Genomic DNA, 25,511 nt, shown 5'->3' with positions numbered 1-25,511 from the left:
CATTTATATAACTTTGTAAATAAACAGCACTGTCGAAAAACAATTTAATGCTACTGATTGTATATCGCACATTACTAAGCATTGGAGAGGGATTGCACCCTTTTCATTTTAAGAGAGAGGAGTTTAATAACTGGCGACCGTCATATAAATCATTTAAATCAAGTGGCGACCGCCAGTTAAATTAAGTGATGGCTGCCACATAAATCAAGTGGCAACCGCCAGTTAAATGAATATTAATTTTATTCCCTGGCAACTATCGGCTTCCTTAGAATTAGAAATAAAGTATTCTATACTATTCTATAGATATATTTTGCAGCATGTTATTCATGGCCTGTATCACGCCATGCACCCAGAACTGACTCCTTTAAAGATACGTACTGGATTAATATATTTTTTTAAGTTGTGGGTTCTATGAAAGCCTTTCCCCAAAAGGACGAAGGTTACAACTCCTGCCCCCCCCCCCCCCCCCCCCCCCCCCAATCCGCCATTGTTGAGAGTGTATTGGACAGTTGCGAATCTGGAGTGGATTGCAACCCTCTTTAAAATTTAAACAAAAGGGTCATTTTGTACTGGGGGTGTTGTGTTAGGTACAATCTTCAGTTGGAATCTCCTCTTTGAAAATGCCCTGGATCCGCCCTTGTTAGAGCACCTGCGTTTTCGATGGACAGGAGGTCCATCCACCTCCGTTAACTAAGCTCCCTTCTCTACCTCTCCTTTCATTTCTCCTCTTTTGTACCTGACCTGTGTAATCTACCCCACCCCCTAATTAAATCATGACCCCGTCACTCCAATATCAGTCCAATAACGGTATGACAATGTGATGGCGTACTTGTGAGCAGATGACATGCTCTAGTATCGGGGGAAGTAAAATGTGTTTCTAGAAATACTCGATATAGCCATATAGATTCATAATAAACGATAGCGTAATAGAGACATTGAAAGAAAGAAAGAGAACCCCATTTAGAGATCGCACAAGAGCTAGTGTCTGTAGACATAATCATAATCACCCTCCCCCACCTAATTTACATTATATATCAATAGCATTAAATATGACCATTTTAATATGATAACTCTTTTTACAATATATATATATATATATACACATTTATATATATATATATTTATATCTGCGTGTGTGTGTGTGTATATACATACATGTACCATTGAATGTAAAGTATTGCCATTATTTTGCACTTTTAATGTATCTTCAAAATATACTTCATAGATAGACATTTCAAAATATCATTTAGAATTAAGCATTTTATCAGTAGGCCTAATGCAGTGCAATGTGTTATAGATTTTAATTGAAACGACATGTCAGCACTCAATATTATTTCAAAATGCTTTGAATAATACAATGTACATGTATGTGTAAATCAAACTTGTATTTGATGGGGTCGATAAATGTAACGCTTAGGCCTACAAGTACACGGGGTCATAAACTAGGCTCATCTAGAAACTTTCACACGTATATGTATAAATATCGCAAAGGAAGGTTTATAGATTAAATACGACGAACAGGTAAGTTAATAAACGTGCAGATGTCGTTACTTTCTTTCTTTTGCAGACTTTTTAAACTCTAACTTTGACCATCTTGTTTGTAATAATAGTAGCCAAGGGCTAGGGGTCGATACCATACCAACCCTAAATTTAAAAAAAAAAGATATTGGGGGGCATGGTGCCAGTTCCTGTGCTGTGACATTTAAAGGAATGAAGACTATAAAAGAGATGAACTGATTCTGTTTTGGGTATAACTTGTCATCTATGTTATAGCGTGTATAAAAGTCCTCTACGCTTTCACACATGCCGTCTTATCACCAACAAAATCGTGTTCCTTCATGTATATATATACTGAATTCAGAACACGTCAATATTATATTATATCTCTACCTATCAACGGGAGAACTTGTGTAGGAGGTCGCGCACTACATATGTATGGTGTCCTGAAAGGGTCAGATTACGTGACAGTCACAACACGCCGTCACTCCAACAAGCAACGCGCCGTTACGCTAACGCAACTTTACACAACTCGTTTTCGCGCCAACGATTGATTGTATCTTGATGGTTGACTTCCTTTTAAAACATAGATGAAAATATAAATATCAGCAATATTTGTCTATTCATTAATTTTTTATTTTTTTTGCCTAGCTGAGTAGCTCATTAGGTTAGCACGTCGACTGGTGAACTGTAGATCGCGTGTCCGAGTCCAGCAGGGGTTTTGAATTTTTCTCAGATTGCTTTCAACTAAAACTATTTTTGACTAAATAAAGTACATTTGAAAGTTTTCAATTTTCAAACTTTTGTTACACATATCCACCACTTTTCATCCATATCAAATTTCTCTGGTATAGCATACCTCCTAAAGGTTATCTCCTAGGACCCGTGACATTTGCACCTGTTTGGCGATGGAACTGTCACTACCTATTTTATATAACGACTTGGGTCTGGACATCGCGGTCGGGATTCGAACCCCGGCTCTTCCGCATGCAGGGCGAACGCTCTGACATCTAGACCACACATTGAAAACTATAGAAACTATTGATAAAGAACAGACAAGTTTAAAATGTTTGCTAAGATTTGAAGGAATGCATGTATCGCAACGCAACGTCACTAACGTGCTTTGCACCTATCAATTAGCGACCCTTGGCAAATTCAAAAGGTCGGGGTGGTGGTACATGTTGAGGTAGAGAGGAGAATGGGGGTACTGGTAACGCAGTTGTGTTGTATTAATGTTGAGAGGAGAAGGGGGGGGGGGTGTACTGGTAACGCAGTCGTTTTACGGTAGAGAGAAGAGGGAACTGGTAGCGCAATCGTGTTGAGGTAGAGAGAAGCACAGGCACTCGATGTTTTGCATTTCTATAATAAAAAAACTTGTTTTCCTACGAACAAAATATTTTGTTTTAATGAAGGCAATTTTTTAATATAGATATTTTTAAAAACGTTGAGTGCCTGTGGATTGAAGAGAGTACTGGTAACGCAGTTGTGTTGGGGTTGAAAGGAAAAGTGGAGTCTGTTTAAGAATTGTAAAACCAAAAGAACATTGACAATTACCATTTGTTTTCTAAACCTACGTGAATGCACCTCTATATAGGATATTTATAATCTATAGACTTGAATACAGTTATATTGACAAGAAAGATATCTAATGGGTAACCTCATTTTATCTCTCCATTGATAATTGAATAGACAGAGAAGAATGAACGAGTGCAGTTAATATGTGTTGCCAGAACTATGTCGTGTAGAATCCCCCACTAGTGGATCAAAAGAAAGAAGTCTAATTAATTATTTATTAATGCGATCTGTTCTCCTCTGCGGAGAATTTTTACTCCCAAAAATATTTTGTGCAGTTCAACTCTCCTTTCGGGGACGAAAAAAGTATCATCTACTTGAAGGCACAACACTACCATTTAGAAAATGAATTGTCCAGATCCGCCTTTGATACAACATGTCACCGCTGGTGGGTGTGATCAGTCAATGCCACTACTTTGGTTTGCAAATCTGTTATTTTAAACATGACAAAGTTCATTGTATTTATGTCATCACTATTTTTTTTCCAGGGCACTTGTTGATGGAGATGATAAATTAGTAAGGTTAAAGTCTGCTAAATCCACTTCTGTTGATGTAAATTATATCTATACAATCACGGACTTTTGTACTGAGGATTTCGATTGCTGCATGCTGTGTTATTTATCACGGATACACATGTAAATTTACATTGATAATGAAGGGATTTGGTGTTGTATTTCTTTGGACGATTACCACACTCTTTTCACCGTCCGGATCACTGAGCTTTAAGCCAAATATAGTGATTTTCCTGGCAGATGACCTGGGCTATGGCGATGTCGGGGCGTTTGGAAACAACACGGTGCGGACTCCGAATATCGATGCCCTCGCTAACGACGGAATTAAACTTACGCATCATCTAGCCGCGGCTAGCGTCTGCACTCCCAGCCGATCAGCGTTACTCACCGGTCGTCATCCCATCAGGACAGGTATGTAGGTGAATCAGTATATAGGTGTTCAATGTGTCTAATTGATATGCTTCAACAGTTAATTAAGTCCAGTCATATGCTTCAACAGTTAATTAAGTCCAGTCATAACACCTCTTCCCCTGGATGCTTTGTTTTTTAAATTCGAATTTTATCTTCATTGGAATAATTTTGTGTAATGCATTATTATACCCCCTGCAGCAAGTTGGGGGGGGGGGGTATACTGGAATCGGGTTGTCCGTCTGTCTGTCCGTCCGTCCGTCCGTCTGTAGACGCAATGGTTTTCGGGCTCTAAAGCATTATCCTTTCCACCTACCGTCACCATATCATATATATGGACTACCCATGGGATGAAGATGTTCCCTATCGACTTTGGGGTCAAAAGGTCAAAGGTCAAGCGCACTGGACATCGAAGTAGCAATATGGTTTCTGGGCTCTAAAGTATTATCCTTTCCACCTACCGTCACCATATCATATATATGGACTACCCATGGAATGAAGATGTTCCCTATCGATTTTGGGGTCCATAGGTCAAGCGCACTGGACATCGAAGTAGCAATATGGTTTCCGGACTCTAAAGCGTTATCCTTTCCACCTACAATCACCATATCATACATATGGACTACCCATGGGATAAAGATGTTCCCTATCGATTTTGGGGTCAAAAGGTCAAATGTCACGTGCACTGGACATCGAAGTAGCAATATGGTTTCCATTTAAATTCTTTAACGGCTTTTTTCATCGCATGGAGATGCTGTGTTCCTAGATAATCCATTTCTCCCTACAAACGAGAATACCCAAGGTTTGTCATGCCATTTGTTTTTTATACTCAGAAAAGAGGTAGTTTATACCTATTACCAACACCCTTTGGGAGATTGGGGTAAGCGGGGGTGGGGGGGGGGGTATTCTTAGTGAGCATTGCTCACAGTATTCTCACAGTACCTTTTGTTTTATATAAACTTAAAAATAAGATTTTTCAACTGAAATAAAATTATAGAACTTAATTTCGATTGTTAGATTGGGCTATTTTTTTTAAATGTTGACATAACTACATGGGAAAATATAAAATCTGGGCAGGGGTTCTGTCCTCAAGTACCTTTGGAACAAAATCCCTTTATAATACAATTAGTATGGGATCTTAAACATAATACAGTTTAAGAGGATATTACGTGATACACATGTCAAAACCAAAAGCAATTAATTTTAGCAGGGTTCATTGCTATCTGGCATGACCAGAGAGTATGTGGGTAATCTGGCCAGAGAGTATGTGGGCCCCATGCCGGTCATCTAAATGTTGTCTCAGCTGAAGGTCGAACCTAGGACCTGTAGCACGACAACCCAGTGCTGTATTGATAGAGCTAAAGGGTACATTGACCCACTATTCACAGCTACATGTAGTTTAGTATTGACATTTAATTTACAGGAATGTTTCCGGATGGCAGAGCAGTGGTAAATGTGTTTGCTGCAAATGGAGTTGGTCTCCCAACTTCAGAAGTCACTTTGGCAGAAGCAGCCAAGGCTGTGGGATACAAAACGGCTCTTGTCGGTAAGTTCTGTCAAATGACATCACAATGTAGTAGTTACATGTATTAAACATATGTGTACATTCTTTAATATGATGATATCTGGACTGTTTAAGTATACATTTTTACCTCACCTGAGCCAAAGGCTCAAGTGAGCTTTTCGGATCGAAATTTGTCCATTGTCTGTTGTCGTAAACTTTTCATATTTTCATTTTCTTCTCCAGAACCAATGGGCCAATTTCAAGCAAACTTGGCACAAAGCATCCTTGGGTGAAGGGGATTCAAGTTTGTTCAAATCAAGGGTCACGCCCTTCTCCAAGGGGATATAATAGCGAAATAATGAAAATGTACTAACGACTTTTAAAAATCTTTTTCTCTAGAACCCCTAAGCCAATTTCAACCAAACTTGGCACAAAGCATCCTTGGGTGAAGGGAATTCAAATTTGTTAAAATAAAGGGCCACACCCTTTTCCAAGGGGGAAGATACAAATGTAATAACAAAATAGTGAAAATACATTGACAACTTTTAAAAATCTTCTCCAGAACCACTGGGTCAATTTCAACCAAATTTGGCACAAAGCATCCTTGGGTGAAGGAAATTCAAGTTTGTTCAAATTAAGGGCAAGAACCTTTTCCAAGATGAGATGATAGCAAAATAGTGAAAATACATTGACAACATATTTATAATATTCTTCTCCAGAACCGTTCGGCCAATTTCAAACAAACTTGGCACAAAGCATCCTTGGGTGAAGTGAATTCAGATTTGTTAAAATGAAGAGCCACTTCCTTCTCCAAGGGGAGATAATGGTGAAAATACATGTACATGAATGACTATTAAAAAATCTTCTCCAAAACCACTGGACCAATATCAATCAAACTTGGCACGAAGCATCCTTGAGTGAAGGAAATTAAAGTTTTTGTACAGATTCAAGTTTGTTAAAATCCCAGGTGAGGGTGGGTAGGATGGGCCACAATAGGGGTTCAAAGTTTTACAAGAATATATACATGTATAGGTAAAATATTTGAAAATCTTCTCAAGAACCACTGGACCAGGAAAGTATGAATTTACAAAGAAGCTTCTTTAGATAGTGCAGATGCAAGTTTGTTAAAACCATGGTCCCCAGGGGATAGGATGAGACCACAATAGGGGATCAAAGTCTTGCATACAAATATATAGGGAAAAATCTTTTAAAATCTTCTCAAGAAACACAGGGCCAGGAAAGTACAAATTTTACACGAAGGCTTCCTGACATAGTGCAGATTCAAGTTTGTTAAAATCATGGCCCTTGGGGGTAGGATGGGGCCACAATAGGGGATCAAATTTTACATACATATAGTATGGACCAAGGTGACTCAGGTGAGTGATGTGGCCCATGGGCCTCTTGTTTTTGATTTCACATTTTTTTTAAATTACTTTTTTAAAGGCAAGTGGCATCTAGGACTGAACAAAGACTATAAAGGGGATATGGCATTTCACCCACGAAATCGGGGGTTTGATTTCTACTATGGTCACATCCTAACTAACATGAAAGATTGGAGTAATGAAGGAGATCGTGTTCTGACATCTCAAAGACCAAACTTTTACTTACAAATGGCTAGCATGTTCATAGTTGGGGTACTATCGTTGATTTTCTTGGTAAAAGTTGGTCTCATTGGACGAGGATTGTGTACCATTTTCTTCCTATTGATGATTTCACCTATGGTGTACTTTGTGTTTGTTTTTAACAACATGGCGTGGCTGAATGGACTCCTGTACCGAGATTTCGAACTTGTTGAACAACCAATTCACTTGGAAACCCTGTCATATCGATACACCCAAGAGACCATCAAATTCCTGAAGGAGAGGGAGCGAGACAACAATCCATTTCTATTGGTTGTTTCCTGGGACCATGTTCATACTGCTTTGAAGACTTTGAAAAAGTTTCGTGGGAAATCACAACATGGTCGCTATGGTGATGCCATTGAAGAGATGGACTCTGGAATAGGTGACATTATGAATGCTCTTGATCAATTTGGTTTCGGCAGAAACACCATGATCTATTTCACATCTGACAATGGCGCTCATTTGGAGGAAACAGGAATATCTGGTCAAAGTGATGGAGGTTCAAATGCACCTTTCCGAGGTAGATCCATTTGTAATTACAGGAGGTGGTATAGTATAGACTGCTAGTATTATTATTATAGACAAAACTACTGGTTCCTGTGTATTCACAATTCATGTTAGAAGGAAAAATTTGATCTTGTTAATGGATTTGAACTGAAAATATGCTTTGTATATTAGGTGGAAAAGGTCATCCAGCTGTTGACGGGGGCATACGTGTACCAACTGTAATCAGGTTCCCAGGAGTTTTACCGCGAGCGAAAATCATAGATGAACCAACACAGCAAATGGACATGTTTACCACCATTATAAACCTCATAGGTGGGGAGGTGCCAAAGGATAGAACCCTCGATGGGAAGGACATCTTACAACTGCTGCAGTTTAAAGACAGTAAATCGCCTCATACCTTTATGTTTCATTATTGTGGTCCACATCTTCAAGCAGCGAGATACCGGCCCGAGAAAGGTATGCATCCGGCAGTCACATGATTGTGAAAAATCATTGGTCAACTCAACATAACCCATTGCCACAAGTCCATAGAAAATTTTCATATTCTGTATTTGGTATATGTATATTTTACTGTTCATTCATTACCTAAAAATATGCGTTTCAATGGGTAGAATTTTGAAAAGAAATACATACACCATATATCACACCAACTTGTTACATGACTGATTTCTACAAACATGAATATATACATGTACCATTTGTAAATGACCATGTGTAATATACTCAAAATACAAAACTAATTGTGTGTATCATCAATTGAAAAATCTTTTTATCATATTTTGACAATCGTGACTTTTTAAGTTTTATGCAAATTGTAGCATATATGATGTAGAATAGAATATTTCCATTACACAAACCTAGTACACACAAAGTTTGCACTTGGCTTCCATTTTTGTCATTTTTGCAAAAACTACAGGGTGCAATGTTTGTAATCAAAGGTGAACTGTTTTTCAGAAATCTAAACAATTTCTAAAGGAAGTTATGAGGAGACAAATAATTTTGCAGTACTTGTATTTATTTCTGTATTGATAACCAGTGCATTCACTTTATTTCTAAGAATATGTTACATTTTTGAGGAGAGGCTACTCTGGCAGAAAAATCGAGGATTGAAAGGGAGACCATTGTTGCACTTTTTTACCCACTAACATACGTAATGATTTACCTATACTAATTTGCCTCAATATATCAATATTATGGGGGTCTTGAAAATTGTTTCATGGGTGGTGTTGAAGAAGTATTTACATACGTGTTTGTAGAGACACATTTTTTAGTATTTTTCAAAAATTCACATGAAAATAGACTAGTATACATGAATTTAATGGTGCACAGAATTCAGGGCCGTAAATTAACCTTCAATTTGGAGGAGGCAGGAAATTAGGCGGGGGTCTGGGGGCCTGGGCGGCCCCCAGACGCTGAGCACATTTTGTGCACACTGAACACGTTTCGTGCAAAATCCTTGATTCTAGGGCCTTCTAAGATGTTACTTGACTAACTCATTCTAAAAGAAAGATTTGGAATGCTTTTTAAGGGAGGTATCATGTTCTTAGTTATTGGAAACAACATAAATTCTAATGAACTTTAAATTTTAATTTTTTTTGGCTCAAAAGTTGGAGGAGGCAGCTGCCTCCTCCGCCTCCATGTAATTTACGGCCCTGGAATTTTGAAAGTACATATAGTTGTAGGCATGAAACAGGGGCCATATCTTCCCACAACAGAGAGAGATGGTGTGGCAAGACTTGTTCCAAGTCATTAAGGGGCAATGTTACTCAGATATTAAATATTGCTCATTGGATACAGTGTCTATTTCACTCATTATTGCCGAGTTACATACTGGAAATCAAAACTCATTTTTTTTGTCAATGTCAATTGAAAAATTTACTTTTGGTCATAATTCTTCCCTTGATGGTACATTTCAGATTCCATTATTATCTGAATGCATATCTTGATACTTTTTACTATTTTACAGGAAAAAGTATTTGGAAACTTGTATCCGAATTACCAGATTACAAACCTGGAGAGGACAAATGCTATGGCCTTGCGTGTATCTGTACAACTACCATAAAGCACGATCCACCATTATTGTATGATATAACCGAGGATCCAGGGGAGAAAAATCCAATTAACTATAAATCTAACCCAACGCTACAGGACATTGTGCGCAAAATTACAAATGCAATATCACAACATAAAAAGACTGTGGGTACACCAGAGAGTAAAATGACATTTTTCAAATTATTATGGAGACCTTGGTTTCAACCATGTTGTAATTTCCCATCATGCTCATGCTCAGATCCTGTATACAAAGATTTCGTAGATTAACTGTCACTTATTTTAATAAAAACTACTTGAATCAGAATGTGTCATAAAGTAAAATATGATGGACCTCTACAGCAATAACTATACAATGTGTCATTCTCTCACCAAAGGGCACATTACTCAAACTTCTCTTACACCATCAACACCTGAAAAATAGTTTCTGCATCACTTGACATTTTCTTCACACAATATAAAGATGAAGAAATGGGCAATCCATACAATGTGGAAAGCACGCAAATGAACAACTTGATTGACTGTTTTGTGGGGGAAATGTATAACAGTTGTAAGGTAAACAACATGGAACTAAAATTGTAGATAAAAGAAAAACTTAAATACAGTGAAATTGTTGTACAAAGGCATTGACAGAATTGTAAGTGAAGATTGCGTATGTGCCCTCTAGTGAGACAATGACAAAGTGAAGATTGCTTTTGTGCCCTCTAGTGAGACAATGACACGGTACATGTGTACATGTACAACAAAAGAAATAAAAATATAATTAACCTCTTTATTAAAACCCTCGTTGCCATTCTAAAATAAGAAGAATTCTACTGTACATGAATTATTTCAAATTTACAGTCATAAAGATATAATACAATTGATCAAAATACTTTATAATGTGCTAATAAATTTGTATTGTATATTGAATGGATGGACAAAGGTAAAACAATTTGATCTCCTATGTAACTAGAAAAATACAGTCTGATGGGCTAGCAAGCCGGGGGTAAATAACCATACCCCATAAACAAACAACAAAATTATTTACAAATTTGCACTAAAATATCACAGAAACATCTCAGTCATAGAAAATTCTCTAAATAAGCAAATCTTTTGTGTAGAATGAGAGTAAATGTTATGGTATTAAAGGGAGTTAACTACATGTACAAGTTTGATCTGGTTAATGGGGAAAATGGAATAATTATGAAGTAAGAGACATGCACTTAGAAGTATCTATCAATTTACACTTGCTAAATAACAAGTCACAAATCTTTCTTTCAAACAGGCATGCATTTTCAGCTAGAACAACTAGTTCTACTCAAAGGGTCCATGAAATTCCATAAATGAAGATTGGACTTTTCCTTCTTTCTAATCCAATTCTAACCAATCAATCTCATAAGTTAGATTTGGATATCAGTTTATCTCAGTCAATATCAAAACTACAGACAACGGTATAAGATAATCAGCTATGCAATGTTATACAATGTAATAGTTTTCATTATGAGGCTGGTATTGTTGTCTTGGGTTTGACCATTTTCTTTAGTTGTGAATTACCCATGGCTGATGCAAACTTTGTCACTATGCTGTCATATCCACCTTTTACAGCTAAATCATATGGCGTCTCTCCACGATCATTTTTCTTTCTTTGGTCTGCACCATTTCTGATAAAAACAGTAATATTAGTGAGAACATAAGGTATTAAACATTAAATTTATACTTCACCGAGTGAATTGTTTTAGATTAACTAGTATTGTTCTGAGAGATTCCAAATCTGATCAAATTTAACACTTACTCCAGAAGAACTGAGATGACCTCTGACCCTGAGGGTCCCAGACCAACAGCCTCATGTAGTGGTGTATTCCCTTTCCTGCAAAAATAATTATTTACATTTTCAGTACATTGAGGTACGTGATTCATCATTCCAGTTTTTCAGAAAATCTTAATTTTAGGTCACTAAATTACATCGTCATCATCAATATTGAATGAAATGCAGTTGATTAATTCAGCACTCCCGAATTCAGATAACTAGAAGTACATGTACTAACATAGAGGATGGACCCTTCATGTTGATATTAACTCCTGCGTCCACCAGCACTGGAATACATGCTGCTCTCTTATTTTTGATGGCCACATACAAACAAGACAGGCCGTCCTTGTTGGTGCACTCTGCATTCGATCCCTGTTAAATTTCAAAAAACATTTAGTGTATTCTTTTTCTTTCTAAAATATTTTGATCACTACAACATCATATAATCACTCTCCGGGGCAGAACCTGTTAAACATTCATACAGTGTTTTTTCACTGTGTGTGTGTTTTCTACTCTGTGTGTGTGCTATCTTTTTGTCAAACTTTCAATCTTTAATATCAACAGTCATAAAGCTAATAATTCCCAACATACTGTACACATTTATCCCAAATTTCTTGCACTAAACATGCATGTTTTTCTTTCAAAAAATGTGCAAAATCTTCAATGTTAATATGACAATCGCACTAACCAACACAAGATGTTTTACAAACCAAACATTTAACATTCAGAAAGTAAACAATAACTATAGTCTCTGATTTGCTGACCTCATCTATGAGTTGCTGCACTTCTGAAGGATCCCCTTCGCCATGTGGACCCAACTCTCTGAGTAACTTTTGATCAATTGCCTAAAGAAAAACATACCAGATATACAGATTCTGAAAAGATGACATTTAGACACTTATTAAAAATGACACAATTTCACTGAACTTACAGCAATCTTGGGTCCCACTTTTTTCTTAGGTTTTGTCTTCTTTGTTGTTTTCTTGGATACAAATTCAACACTTCCTACAAATTTAACAAAATGTCAAATTAATTTTGAAAAACTGCATTTCACTGTTCTATTCTATTGTTGCAACACTTTTATGAATCAAATGCTATTTGTATTTCCTTCCTATGTAGTGTACTTGTATACATATAATACACAGTCCCTTGATTAGCAAGTCAAAACCCAACTGTAGTTCAATAAATTGATCACATAACTTTTGTATTTACTAAGACTAAAATTGAGGGATAATGTGAAAACATATTTCAAAGATGAAATGCTACAAGATCAATCATAAGAACACTAGTCATTGCCCTGTCAAACTTGAACACTAACCCTCAGAGTCACTGTTTTGCCAGCTGTCCTGTTCTGTGTGTTGACTAAGGTATTCCCCGCTCATTGCAATCTTACGACCGGCTAAGGGATCTTTGTTGTTGCGTAGGGCAAATGTAAGCGTGACACTTAACTCATAGCCATCTTCCTGTATGGTGCTGGTCAACAGCTAAATGCCAAGAAATTTGTATTTTCAATGAATACAGTGCAACTTAGAACAAAAATCATTGTACATCTAAACAACATGCACTTTACCTTTCCCATTTTTGGATCTCCAATAAGGGCTCTGAATTCTGCCTCATTTTGTGCATGAGCCTTTAGATGTGAACAGATATGATCCACTTGTTTTCTCCAGTAACCTATAAAATAGAAGTTTTGAATAAAACAATTCATTACATTTAATTTTTCAGATGTGAAATATAAAAATATATTTACATTTCCAATGTTTTTGATTTGATATCCTTAAAAATTGTAATGATAGACATTTCCTTGTGAATGTGTTGCAGTTATGAACAATGTGCGTATGAATTTTGAGAAATATATATAAGTCTATTTTAACATCTGGAAATTCCGATAGCCATAAATTTGAAAACACATGAGGGTATGAACTGCAAGTCGACCTATTTTTCATGAAGTGCTAATGCCCTTCATATAGTACGCCAGCATGAAAGCATTGCAGTTCATACCCTCGTGTATTTTCAGAAATGAAATTATTTCATTTAAATTATCAATTGCAGTGCGTAAATGTTATTTTTCAGTTTTAAATAACACCAAAACAACTTTTTTGCATATCCTCAGACTGTATTTGCTGTTATACCCTCTGGGCCCAAAATTGGAATAAAGTTATCTTATCTATATATACATGTAAACCACAATATGGGATATGTCTACAACAGAGTTAAAGAGTTGTAAGAAACCATATTTTTTTAATGTATTTATCACAGTTTCAGAGTATCATTCTTTTTCTAAATAAGTAGAGTTTGTGATGCGTATGCAGTTGTCTGTTGTTTGCAGTTTAAATAATCATGTTATTACAAGTGGACATGACTGGATGATAATTGTTTTTGACAAAAAATGGACATACCTTATTTGATTTGTTATTGACCGCTTTACAGATCCGTCTCATTAATCAAGCCCACAGACATTATAAGTTGAAGCATAATGATTTATACCTCATAATAATACTCATCGTCTGAACCCACAGGTCTTCTCTTTGTTACACTCAATGTAGTGTAACAGAGAGAAAACGTGTGGGTTCAAACGATGAATAATACTGCATGCAATGTAACGGAGAGAAAACGTGTGGGTTCAGACGATGAATAATACTGCATGCAATGTAACAGAGAGAAAACGTGTGGGTTCCAACAATGAATAATACTGTGTAAATTTCAAGAGGCAGCATAGGCCTGGGGATACTAGATAATGTAATAAACAGAAAATCCAAATTTCTGTTATTTTACTTGTGATCCATTGCATTCTCCATATTTTCCCTTGTGCTTCGCACTCACAAAATATAAATGTGAAAGATGAATTGATGATCAAAGTTGCTGACATAGAAAAGCAACGATAAATAATGTTCAACAACATTTGAGGGTAGCAAAGTGAGAAAGTCTACCTTTTCCTGGACTGATGGCTGTCAATAGTGGGCGCCTGTCTCTGAGCTGTTTCTCAAATGATTTCTTCTCCTCTTCCTGTTCCAGTTTCTTTGATAGCCCTTTATCTGAAGGGTAGAACAGGCCTACTGTTTGGGTGGAGGCATTGGCGGTGGGGCGTCTTGGTGCAGTGGTAGATGGAGGAACAATGGGATAACTGACTGGTAACCACTGGGACTGAATTCAACAAACCTCTATGTTTTTACAAGAACTAGCACAAAACTAAACAGTGTATTAAACTATCATCAAACAAGAGCTCTGCAAGGCGAGGCATATCCCCTCACAATGAGTGTCTACAAGTTTTTTTTTATGAATTCCCATAGTGACCTTGACCTTTTCACCCCAACATCCGGGTTCTTCCTCTCTTGATAACAAAGGCCCACAGGCTTTATTGATCACATGAGTATATTAGTAAAAAGTATGGCTAGCCACAAAGACTATGAAATCTATAATAATTTTCCTGTTCTGCATATATGTATCAATAAAGCTAAATTCTAATATTCAGCAGCAGTATAAAACAAGATGTGTTCGTAGAATACAAATGCCCTGAAAGTGTCCATACTGATGCAAGACTTTACATATTTTATGTTCTTTTAAATACATGCGCGATGTTTCTGACATTTTCTCTAAAATTATTTTTTCATCTCCTTGATGTGAAGCATTCTTGTATGATTCTGAAATAGGTTTGAATTTTATATTGTAGTAAAATTATCATTAACATACTTTGTATATCGGTCATGGTAGCTCAGTGGTTATACCACCTAGCTATATAAGCTAGTAATGCAAGGGTCCTAGGTTCAGTACCCATTTGTTCTAATAATTTTCCCCTCCTTCTTTGCTACAGTAATGTCCATTTATACAACTTGCTGTAATACATCAGAGCTGACTTTACATTTTTACTTGCAACAACCAGGAACTATCAAAATATGCCAACTCTAAAACAGACGTAATAATATACCCCAAGATGTTTTGCAGAAACGAGATAGAATGCAAGGGGATTATATGTGAAATGTCACAAGAAATTATATATTATTGAGAAACATTGTGCATGTCTTTAATGGTATATAGTATATGACTATTATTGACCCACTTTAGAGTCAGAACCCTGAGGTTGCAAAATTCATAGTTTTGGTACATGTACATGTATAACCCTTTCTGTTTTTCTTATACATGTATATGCATTAAGTTTATATTTACATATATATATATATATAGCTTTTTCTTCTTTTTTCTATTTATATCTATTTACTAATTAAAATTCAGATACCTGTGGTTTTACAGAACAACATTAGATCACATGAGATGTGAAAGCTTGTGCTATGTTGTAGTTGACCTACCTGAGGTGGTGGTTTGTGTTGTCCTGGTATGGGACCCTCGCACACCACACAGGTGGGGACAGAGAAGGGCACCACTGAGCGGCAGTACTGACACATTCCCATCTGTAATACAGAAGCATCAAAGAATATTTCTGATTAAGAGAAAAATTGATGGAAAATGATGTGTATGTCCAAGTATGGCAGCTACGCCACTGGTATAAACTACCTCACATATTTACAGTGTAAATGAAGAACAATTCTAATATGAATTGCTCTATACTGAACGAAAGTAAATATGGCTGATCAATGGAGGCAAAGTCTAACTTTTGATTAAAAGCAAAGAGATGTAAAAGTCTGATTAAAAACTAAAATCACGAAAAGAAGAAATGAACGGGCATATTTCATTTATTCAACGATTATCAAAACTTCAATAAACATAACCACTATTTACAGATTAACTTCATATCGTATTACTTTAAGCTGTCATTAAAATAAATCACACTAGCTTAGATCCACCAAAGCGAGTCCACCACTTCACTCTCTTTTTTTGCTACATGTATTTCAGAGTAGTTTATTGAAAATGAAAGCAGGACTTTAATTAATTTCATGATAATTAATAATCAAGTAAATAATAATTATAGCTTACAGACTTCACCTCATAAATGAAACAATATTAAAAGTGCAAATAGGAACTCTGGAGCAAGTATTTTGAAGTTTATTTGGCAAAATTTATTCATTTATAAGTATAAATGTTAACGTAAAATTGAATTAGTGGACAAGAAGCAACACTAAAATATGCTTACCACTAAAATATTAGAGTATGTTTACAGTATTTACCTTTCTGATGTCACTAGTTGGGATGGAAACTTTCGGGGGGGAGGATGGTGAGGTGGCATCCATACCATTTGTGTACTTTCCATATAAATCCAGATCACCAGTGTAATAAGAGGTTCTAAACAAAGTGTGTGCTAATGAGGATTAAATACATCATCATATTGAATATACATCTGTGACTTCATTTAAAGCACTAGTGGACTACATCGATTTCTAGATTGTTTCAATTTAAATAAGAGTTATCTCCCTTAAAATCTGATGCATGTTGTACCTCATTTGATCTAGCTCCTGTTCTAGTCTCATGGCAGCAGTGCTCTCTGGGAGTCGTTTGGCTGAATATGGTCTTTGAGGCGACTCATTATGCATCGTTGCCTAACATTACAATCATAGTTTAAAACAAGAGTACTGGCAATGGTACATAATACTCCCACCACTACATAATACTTCCATCACATGCTTATGTAGGGTGGTTATCTTAAGCCATGAGTTGTAGAACTCTACTTTAGGTAGTATCAGCCATCATCAAGCAATGACATACTTTCTTTTGCATTGTATGAATAAAAGGTCCTAGCTTAATAACTGACAGGAGGTAAATAGACAAACTCTTTGTGTAAAATATTTCCCCCAAATTGACTAAAGTTTATCAACCTGTATATTTTTCAAACATCAAAGAAAATTAGGAAATTGTTGGGAATCAAAATTCTTGCCAAACACACATCCTCAGTTGTTTACAAAGGCCTAAGCTTGAAAACTGTCCGAACGAGACAGACAAACTATGTATTCACATCATAATATTTCCTCAAAACTGACAAAGTTCAACAACCTGTAATTCTCTCAAAAATTGAAGAAAAATCAAACTCCTTGCCACATGCACATCTTCAACATCCATACAATTACCATGTAAAATAATGTGGTCCTCACTTAAAAACTGTGGGAGGATTTAGACGAACAAATCGTGTACTCTATATAAAGGGGCAAAACTCCTGCAAGGGAGATCAAAATTACAACATGATTTAGAGTGACCCACTAATTAAGAAGCTGCACGCAAGTTTCAGCTTGATATGTGACAGAGAAATGAAAATAGAAACAGAAAACCCCAAATAGACATTGCTGTACAATAATATGTCCTGTCTATGGGCGAGCATTTAAAAATCATATACATGTAGCAATCGGTTATAGCTTTTTTTGCAAACTTTAAATTATGTGGTATAACATGTATATCATGAAAATTCACACTATGCAGAGTTCTAAAAGTGCTTGATTTAATGATAAAAACATTCTGTTACTGTCTAATACTCTTTCTCATAAAAATGACACAACAGTAGCTACATGTAGCTTGGTCATATTTAAAATATTTTTTACAAAATTCATTCATAATGTTAAAATACAAATCGCTGAATTTTCTTGGGAAATTTTGACACCATTTTGGAAATTTTTGCAAAAGGAAACTGCCTAAATTCAGTGATAATTCTTATGTATGAAAAACATGGATTTAAATGCTACTGGTTTCTTTTTACCAATATAGCATTGTTTATTGTCTGATATTAAAGATTTTTATTGGCAAATCCAACACTTTTCAAGAACTCTGGTTTGGAATTGCATGAAGTCTTTTCCGAGTATCTGACATTGTTTTACACACCTCTCTGCTTCTTCTTGCACTGGAGAATCTAGCATCAGCATATGGTCTTCTGTGTGAAGTTCCAGACACTGTCATATCTGAAACGAAACACTTGCATAATAACCTAAGCTACAGTATTTCAGCTTGTTTACAAGGTACACATACATATATTTTCTATTTTGCATAATATCCATACTTCAATATCTTTTTTTAAATTCACTTCTTAGAACTGGCATCACTTTTATAATGGACAAAGTCATGTCCATAATATCACTGGATCAACATTGTGAAAAACAGTGGATGTTAAATCTTAAATACATAAAGAGCATCAAAGAAACAGTTTTACAGCTTTTCTGATATTTCTCATTCATTACGAAATTTCTCATTCTTTCTGATTTTGTGATATTCTAACCTGCTAATTTTTGAGTAGTAGCTTTCATGGTTGATACATCTGTCCATGCTGTGCCTTCTGACAACATTAAATTTTTTGCTGCTCTCTTTGTGTTCAACTGTAAGAAAATGAGTAAAGGTAAAAAATTTTAAATTCAAAATTATTTACATTTCCCAATATTTTGTAAGTAATAAACCTGTGCTGTTTAGAGGTTTTATATATATATAATATATATATATATATATATATATATAAAATGCACTGATTTTTCAACTTAGAAATCTATACATTTGTATAAAAAAAAAAAAAAAAAGAAAAAAAAAAAATAAATTAAAAAAAAAAAAAAAAGGGGGGGGGGTTCAATAAAAAACAAGAGGTACTGTGAGCAATGCTCACTAAGAATACCCCCCGCTTACCCCAATCTCCCAAAGGGTGTAGGTAATAGGTAAAACTTCAGTATTATGATCCAAAAGGTATCTAGGAACACAGCATCTCCATGCGATGAAAAAAGCCATTAAAGAATTTAAATGGAAACCATATTGCTACTTCGATGTCCAGTGCGCATGACCTTTGACTTTTGACCCCAAAATTGATAGGGAACATCTTCATCCCATGGGTAGTCCATATGTATGATATGGTGACTGTAGGTGGAAAGGATAACGCTTTAGAGCCCGGAAACCATATTACTACTTCGATGTCCAGTGCGCTTGACCTTTGACCTTTTGACCCCAAAATCAATAGGGAACATCTTCATCCCATGGGTAGTCCATATGTATGATATGGTGACTGTAGGTGGAAAGGATAACGCTTTAGAGCCCGGAAACCATATTACTACTTTGATGTCCAGTGCGCATGACCTTTGACCTTTTGACCCCAAAATCGATAGGGAACATCTTCATCCCATGGGTAGTCCATATATATGATATGGTGACGGTAGGTGGAAAGGATAATGCTTTAGAGTCCGGAAACCATTGCGTCTACAGACGGACGGACGGACAACCCGATTCCAGTATACCCCCCCCACAACTTGTTGCGGGGGGTATAAAAACCCCATCAATATAAGGAATGAATGTTTAGCAAACAATGGAAGTATGGGTAATTTCCACATCTTCACTGATTTTACATATCATGTGCTTTATGCCCCCATAATACAAACAACCTCAGCATTTATTCCTTAATCAAAGGATCTGTTCATGAAAACTGCATAACATCCAGACTGTAGAGAATAATATGTTGTGATTTGGTAAAGCTTTTATTCTATATACTAGTAGTTAAACCAATGTAAATGATAATCAATTGGTTTACTACTTTCATTCTCATGATACAAACCTATTATCAATTAAGAAACCAAATACCCATAATTTTAAAATTTACCTTAGTAACCAATAAGTTCTCATACTTCTACATTAAAAATTCATGTTGTAAATCAAGAAAAAGTCTTGAAAAGGTCATTTCTATGACTAACATAGTACTATATATATATATATATATTATTCACCAATCAAGGGCCCTCGGGGGGCATGTACATGTTAACAGGCAATTAATTATAACAATGAAAATAAATAACAATCATTTAGAAGTACTGTACTACCGGTAATACTGACAGAGTTCACACTTCTGCACTGCACATATCTAAAATTATATATGAAATACTGATTACAGACAAGATTTTAATTTGAATCCCTGTAACAAACGCAGTATTAAGTCTTCCCCGGAAGACATGTGTCGCCTGCTAGTTCATTCTATATGTAATATATCACGTATAATGTTGAAAAAGTAAATTATTGAAATGGTTTTTGTCACTAAACAGGAAGTTGATAAGCGACAGATTCGAAAATGTCTTACACAATACAGTTGGCCACAGTGATGCTCTGTGCCAAATATCAGGGAGTTGCCCCATGTGGTTCTTGAGAAAACTGTGACAGAATTTTTTTTTATGTAAAAAATTCTAAGTCCCGGCAAACAGGAAGTTGATAAGCGACAGATTCGAAAATGTCTTACACAATACAGTTGGCCACAGTGATGCTCTGTGCCAAATATCAGGAAGTTGCCCCATGTGGTTCTTGAGAAAACTGTGACAGAATTTTTTTTGCTGTAAAAAATTCAAAGTCCCGGCAAACAGGAAGTTGATAAGCGACAGATTCGAAAATGTCTTACACAATACAGTTGGCCACAGTGATGCTCTGTGCCAAATATCAGGGAGTTGCTCCATGTGGTTCTTGAGAAAACTGTGACAGAAATTTTTTGTGATGATGACGACGCCAGACGCCGCCGCCAGACGACGACACCAGATGACGACGCAGGACGACGGATAGTGATCCCTATATGTCGCCACTGCGTAACGCAGGCGACACAATAATTGATACATCAATCACTAACCCTGGTCTGCTCTTTGTTGATCTCATCCTGAAATCCCAGATCGTCATCCACTGGGTGAGACCGAGGTACCGGGGCAAATTCCACCTCAAACACCTTGGTAACTACATTACTCTCCCTCATACCATCTCTGCAATAACAAACATATGCTTCAGTCATTGCCCCTTTTAAAAGCACATTTTTCAAAATTGATTTAAACCAATTTAACCATTTCCATTGCGGTTCTTAAAGATATACATCTGCTTTTTTTAAAAACAAGTGGGTAATTCAAAACTACTGACTTACTTGGATACTCCTATAGCCTTGACAGTCTGTTTTCCAGAGGGCAGAGTAAAAGGACCCATATATTGCATTGTACATTTCTCTACTCCAACTTTTGGAAATGGGTCTGGTTTTGTTCCATTTATTGTGTAATAAATGGTAGCATCTAGCTTACCATCTGCAATAATAAAAACCACACATTTATGATTTAACTACTGTCCCTTGTCTGCACAGAATCTAAAATTATGAGTCGAAGGAAACGCTGATAGTTAAGGATGTATGTCATTATGATATGAATTTCATTTGAAGTATCTTAATTCAACTTCTTGATGAAACAAGGAGTTTTAAAAATGACAAAGGATGCATGTACACTAGCTATGAATTGAAATAAAATCTTGAGAAAGTTTTCTGTGGAGCAGAAGTCCTTATTTTGTGTTGTCATAAAATACAAAAACATTTCTGGTTTTTTTCCCTTTAAACATAAGTCTGTTCTTTATTTTTCTCTCTGTATAATCATGAACCTACCTATAGATAGTTCAATTTTTGTATTGGAATCTACAGAAAGCTTGGATCTCCCAGGTAATGGGGTCCTGATGGGAATAATGGTAGGAACAGGTACGGACCCAGCTGTCATTCTGTCACTGAGAGAGCATAAGAGTTGGTAAATACAATCCAGAGAAATAAATGGGGAAACAAATACATACATAGATAGCTAAGGGTCAATGGAGATGTCATAATGTGCAGCTTCTCATATTGTGTACAGTCCTTGACCTTGATGTAGTTCTTAATCACATTTTTAACAATACTAGCATTATAATAAATGAAGACATTTTGTTTCAGTAATATCTAGAACAAAGAGCAGAAGTTATTGTAAAAAAAAAAAACTATTACAGCAACTTTTATTTCAGAGTAAATCACTTACAAAAACTGTAGATTTTTCAACTATGATTAGTGATTCTAAACTGACAATGGTCCTCTATAGAACAAAAGACTGTATATGAAAATCATTTGCATATTTGCTTTTATTCAAATATCTATGTAACAGAGACTGGTTTATGCCTCTGCTGAGAATCGAACCCGGGACCTCTGGCATGACAGTACACTGCACTACTGATTGAGTTAAAGGGTTAACCCACTAGCCAAAGCTAGTAGGAAGGCCATGTATTTTACAGTACCACACTGTCCCACTACAGAGAGAGAAGTGTCCAAACTCTCCCAGATGCCAGTGCATGAGAGACAAATTTCTGGGGGCAATCACTACCCAGGTCCCAACATGTAACATGGGCTGGTTTATGCCTTTGCTGAAAACTGAACCCGTGACTTCTGGCATGACAGTCCATAGTCCAAAATATCTGACGTTTTCCTGGCCTTTTATATGATTTTGATATTCACCGTGCCAGGAAAACGTCAGAACCGGCGCCATTACGTAAACTGGAAATTCGCCGCCTCCAACTGGAGGCGGCATTTTTGGACTGATTTCAAATACTTGCGAGCCGAATTTAATGTTAAACGCATAATTAACCAATAAAACGATGCTTCTTGTACTTACTAATATCAATTAAAAGAAAATATCACTCAGAAATTCGATAACATAAGCACACAATTGTAGTCAACCGAATTTTCACTGTCATTTGAGCGAACGAGTCACGTGACTCAAAACAGCTCGCCTGTTTGTTAAAATGTTTTCATGAGGCTGTATATGTGATTAAAGAACCGATAAAATCGATATTAACGGATAGAAATGTTGCTTCAGCTTCAATTCATCATACTACATTTTCTCACATACGTCAATATAATTATGAAACCCCTACTTCTACAAAATACGTTTTACATATTTTTCATCTGTAGCAAATAGCAGTTCATCGACTTCACAGTCTTAATAAGACATTCCATTGTAAATCTTTCCATTATTCTACAGCATATGCAGAATAAAATACTGCAGCGTTATCATTACCTTCAATGTGCTCATATGTCTGAGATTACAATTTAAGCTGAGAGCATTTGAAAGAAATAAAAACAACTTTAACGATGACTTCGACTTGTCCAGACACCTGCCATATTTTGTCAATAGCAACACCCGCCTTGGATACTATGTTAAACGAGATGTGATTGGCTGGGTAGAAAAACTAAAAATCAAACTGAACTCGGAATTTGAATTCCGATATATAGACATTTAGTTGCTGTCAATAAAAAAAAATCTGTGTTTTTAAAGCTGATTTTTTTTAAAATCTTGAAACATGCAAATACCTCATTATAAGTCTTATTGCTAGAGCTGTTATAAATATGAAATATTTGATAAGTTGGTGGCCCCGAAGCCTAGCTGTTCTTCGACTCTCGAGGAAAATACAACTATGCCAGCTTTTCAAAGAAATTGATACACTATCGGACGGACAAGGTCGAAGTTTATTGCCTTACCTAGCAAAGTAGTTTGTACAATATTGGAATCGGGACCGGTGAATTTCGATTTTTTTTTTTTACAAAATTCATTTTAGCTGATTTATAATATAGATAAAAAGTTTTGAATTCTCAGACAGAATGAAATACCTTGTAAGTGCGAGAACCAAAAGAATAAATATTGCAGTTGTCAACCTTGAGTCTTGGCGACCGGAGCTATGTACACAGTGGCGAATTTAGCCCCCCCCCCCCCCCTAAAATTTACAAGGTAAATCGTGGACTATTGTTTAGAAAAATGTGAACGATAAAAGAAGCAATAATTTCCTCCACTCTCGGAGAAATAAATGACAAAATCTTTTGATTTATTGAATTACTTTTATTTGTGAACTTACATATTTTTCCAAAACCCTTTAAAATTTGCGGCATTTCATTAATTTCACCTTATCAAAAATGACAGAAAGTAGTAAAAGTGACTACATAGGAAACATATTTCAAGCCCTATAAAATCCGTTAAATCCAGGAACTTTGCCCCCTGCGCCTTTAGGCGACCCCCGACCCTCTGCCTCATAAAGTTGCGCCCCCCCCACCCCCCCCCCCCCCCCGCAATTCCTGGACCCGCCCCTGGTACCTATACCTGTATACTAGAGCTCCTCTTATGATGTAAACTCTAGTTACGTGTGTTTTTTGGATCACTTAGATTTGAGTTGTTCAAACTTTTTTAAAAAGCTAGTTGTTATGCGATATACCCCCCCTCCTGTTTTATTATTCTCATACTCTATAAACAGAGCAGCAAAATATTTTGATAAATTTATGAAAATTATCAAATTATGAAAAATAAATTGGAAAATTCATTTTTATCCTTAACCAGTAATGTAAAATTGTTAAAACCAATGATACACGACTTTCGGCGAGTGTAAGTGTGTGTGTGTGTGTGTGTGTGGGGGGGGGGGGGGGGTGTTGTTGTTAACTAGACTGTTTTAACATTTTAACACTTGCATTCTTAAAAATTGTAAACCATATTACATGTAAGCATTTCATCATGTTAATTTAATAGTGAAAGTATGCCGAGAATTTTTCAAATTTCTTGCATATCCTAATTATTCGACCCGCTATAGTTAATACATGGTTTCAAAATTCAGAAAATCAATATCATTCAAAATATTTAATTCATTATTTGTATGTATATATACAATGTATAATATTACTACGGAAGCGGATAGGTGCCAGGGCATAGAATTAATATTCATTTTATTGGCGGCCGCCACTTAATTTATGTGGCGGCTGCCAGTTAATTTAACTGGGATTAACTGGCGGCCGCCACTTATTATCTGAATATATATCATACATGTATATCCATATGAATTAACTGGCGGTGTACAAGTTTCCAGAAGATTCTGTGCACGCATTGGACACTTATTATGTTGAGTCGTTCAATAATGTTCTCAACATGTTTCACGACAAAAGGACCCAGTTAGGAGATGATTCCTACAACATGAGAACGGGATTAGCCATTTGTCACTGGAACGAGAATGTTGACAGACAGTCCACCGGAACTTATCAGTATCCGACCGGGAAAACGAAGAAAATCCTTGGGCAAGAACACTCCAGTACCGTGAGGATATCTGGAGACACTTTATCTACTCTTTGACGTAGTAGCATTATTGAAGATGATTTTATAACAAATTCGTAATCTTCCACTGCATGCTAACGTCCTCAAACTAATTATACGTGAAATAAAATAAAATATGTCATATTTTATATATGTATTATTAATGAATTGAAGACGTATAGATTTTTATTCCTCAAGCACGAACATCTATTTAGATTAGGCTCCGCCTACATTTTCACCGATCATAAGGTCATGAGATGGGTCTTTAATTTATCTGGCGGCCGT

The 25,511-nt window shown here is 36.1% G+C and overlaps 2 protein-coding genes across 4 annotated transcripts; one reads left to right on the top strand and one right to left on the bottom strand.

Moving 5' to 3' along the window:
• Positions 1–785: 785 nt before the first annotated feature.
• LOC125650446 (steryl-sulfatase-like) lies at positions 786–9,975 on the top strand. Of its 3 annotated transcripts, none has more exons than XM_056166787.1 (6): positions 1,437–1,521; positions 3,558–3,992; positions 5,413–5,535; positions 6,937–7,635; positions 7,794–8,078; positions 9,589–9,975. In XM_056166787.1, the coding sequence occupies exons 2-6, from the start codon at positions 3,722–3,724 to the stop codon at positions 9,939–9,941; spliced, it is 1,731 nt and encodes a 576-aa protein (XP_056022762.1). In that variant the 5' UTR covers positions 1,437–1,521; positions 3,558–3,721; the 3' UTR covers positions 9,942–9,975. The 3 variants fall into 3 exon arrangements, with proteins under 3 accessions (XP_048734731.2, XP_056022762.1, XP_056022763.1); XM_056166788.1 differs by lacking the exon at positions 1,437–1,521 and adding an exon at positions 3,165–3,457; XM_048878774.2 differs by having other exon boundaries at positions 786–3,992.
• A 454-nt stretch (positions 9,976–10,429) lies between these two features.
• LOC125649664 (double zinc ribbon and ankyrin repeat-containing protein 1-like) lies at positions 10,430–23,330 on the bottom strand. Its single transcript, XM_048877355.2, has 17 exons — positions 23,178–23,330; positions 21,749–21,864; positions 21,248–21,401; positions 20,966–21,092; positions 18,608–18,704; positions 18,217–18,293; positions 16,849–16,949; positions 16,581–16,695; positions 15,765–15,866; positions 14,391–14,604; positions 13,031–13,134; positions 12,779–12,944; positions 12,392–12,465; positions 12,225–12,305; positions 11,699–11,832; positions 11,446–11,520; positions 10,430–11,314 (listed from the first exon to the last, which is right to left on the bottom strand). Exons 2-17 carry the CDS (start codon positions 21,855–21,857, stop codon positions 11,152–11,154), a joined length of 1,893 nt encoding a protein of 630 aa, XP_048733312.2. The 5' UTR covers positions 21,858–21,864; positions 23,178–23,330; the 3' UTR covers positions 10,430–11,151.
• Positions 23,331–25,511: the final 2,181 nt, after the last annotated feature.

Source organism: Ostrea edulis, chromosome 5 (assembly GCF_947568905.1).
Source record: "Ostrea edulis chromosome 5, xbOstEdul1.1, whole genome shotgun sequence".
In the NCBI taxonomy this organism is placed as follows: domain Eukaryota; kingdom Metazoa; phylum Mollusca; class Bivalvia; order Ostreida; family Ostreidae; genus Ostrea; species Ostrea edulis.
This window is presented reverse-complemented; position numbering and strand designations above follow the sequence as displayed.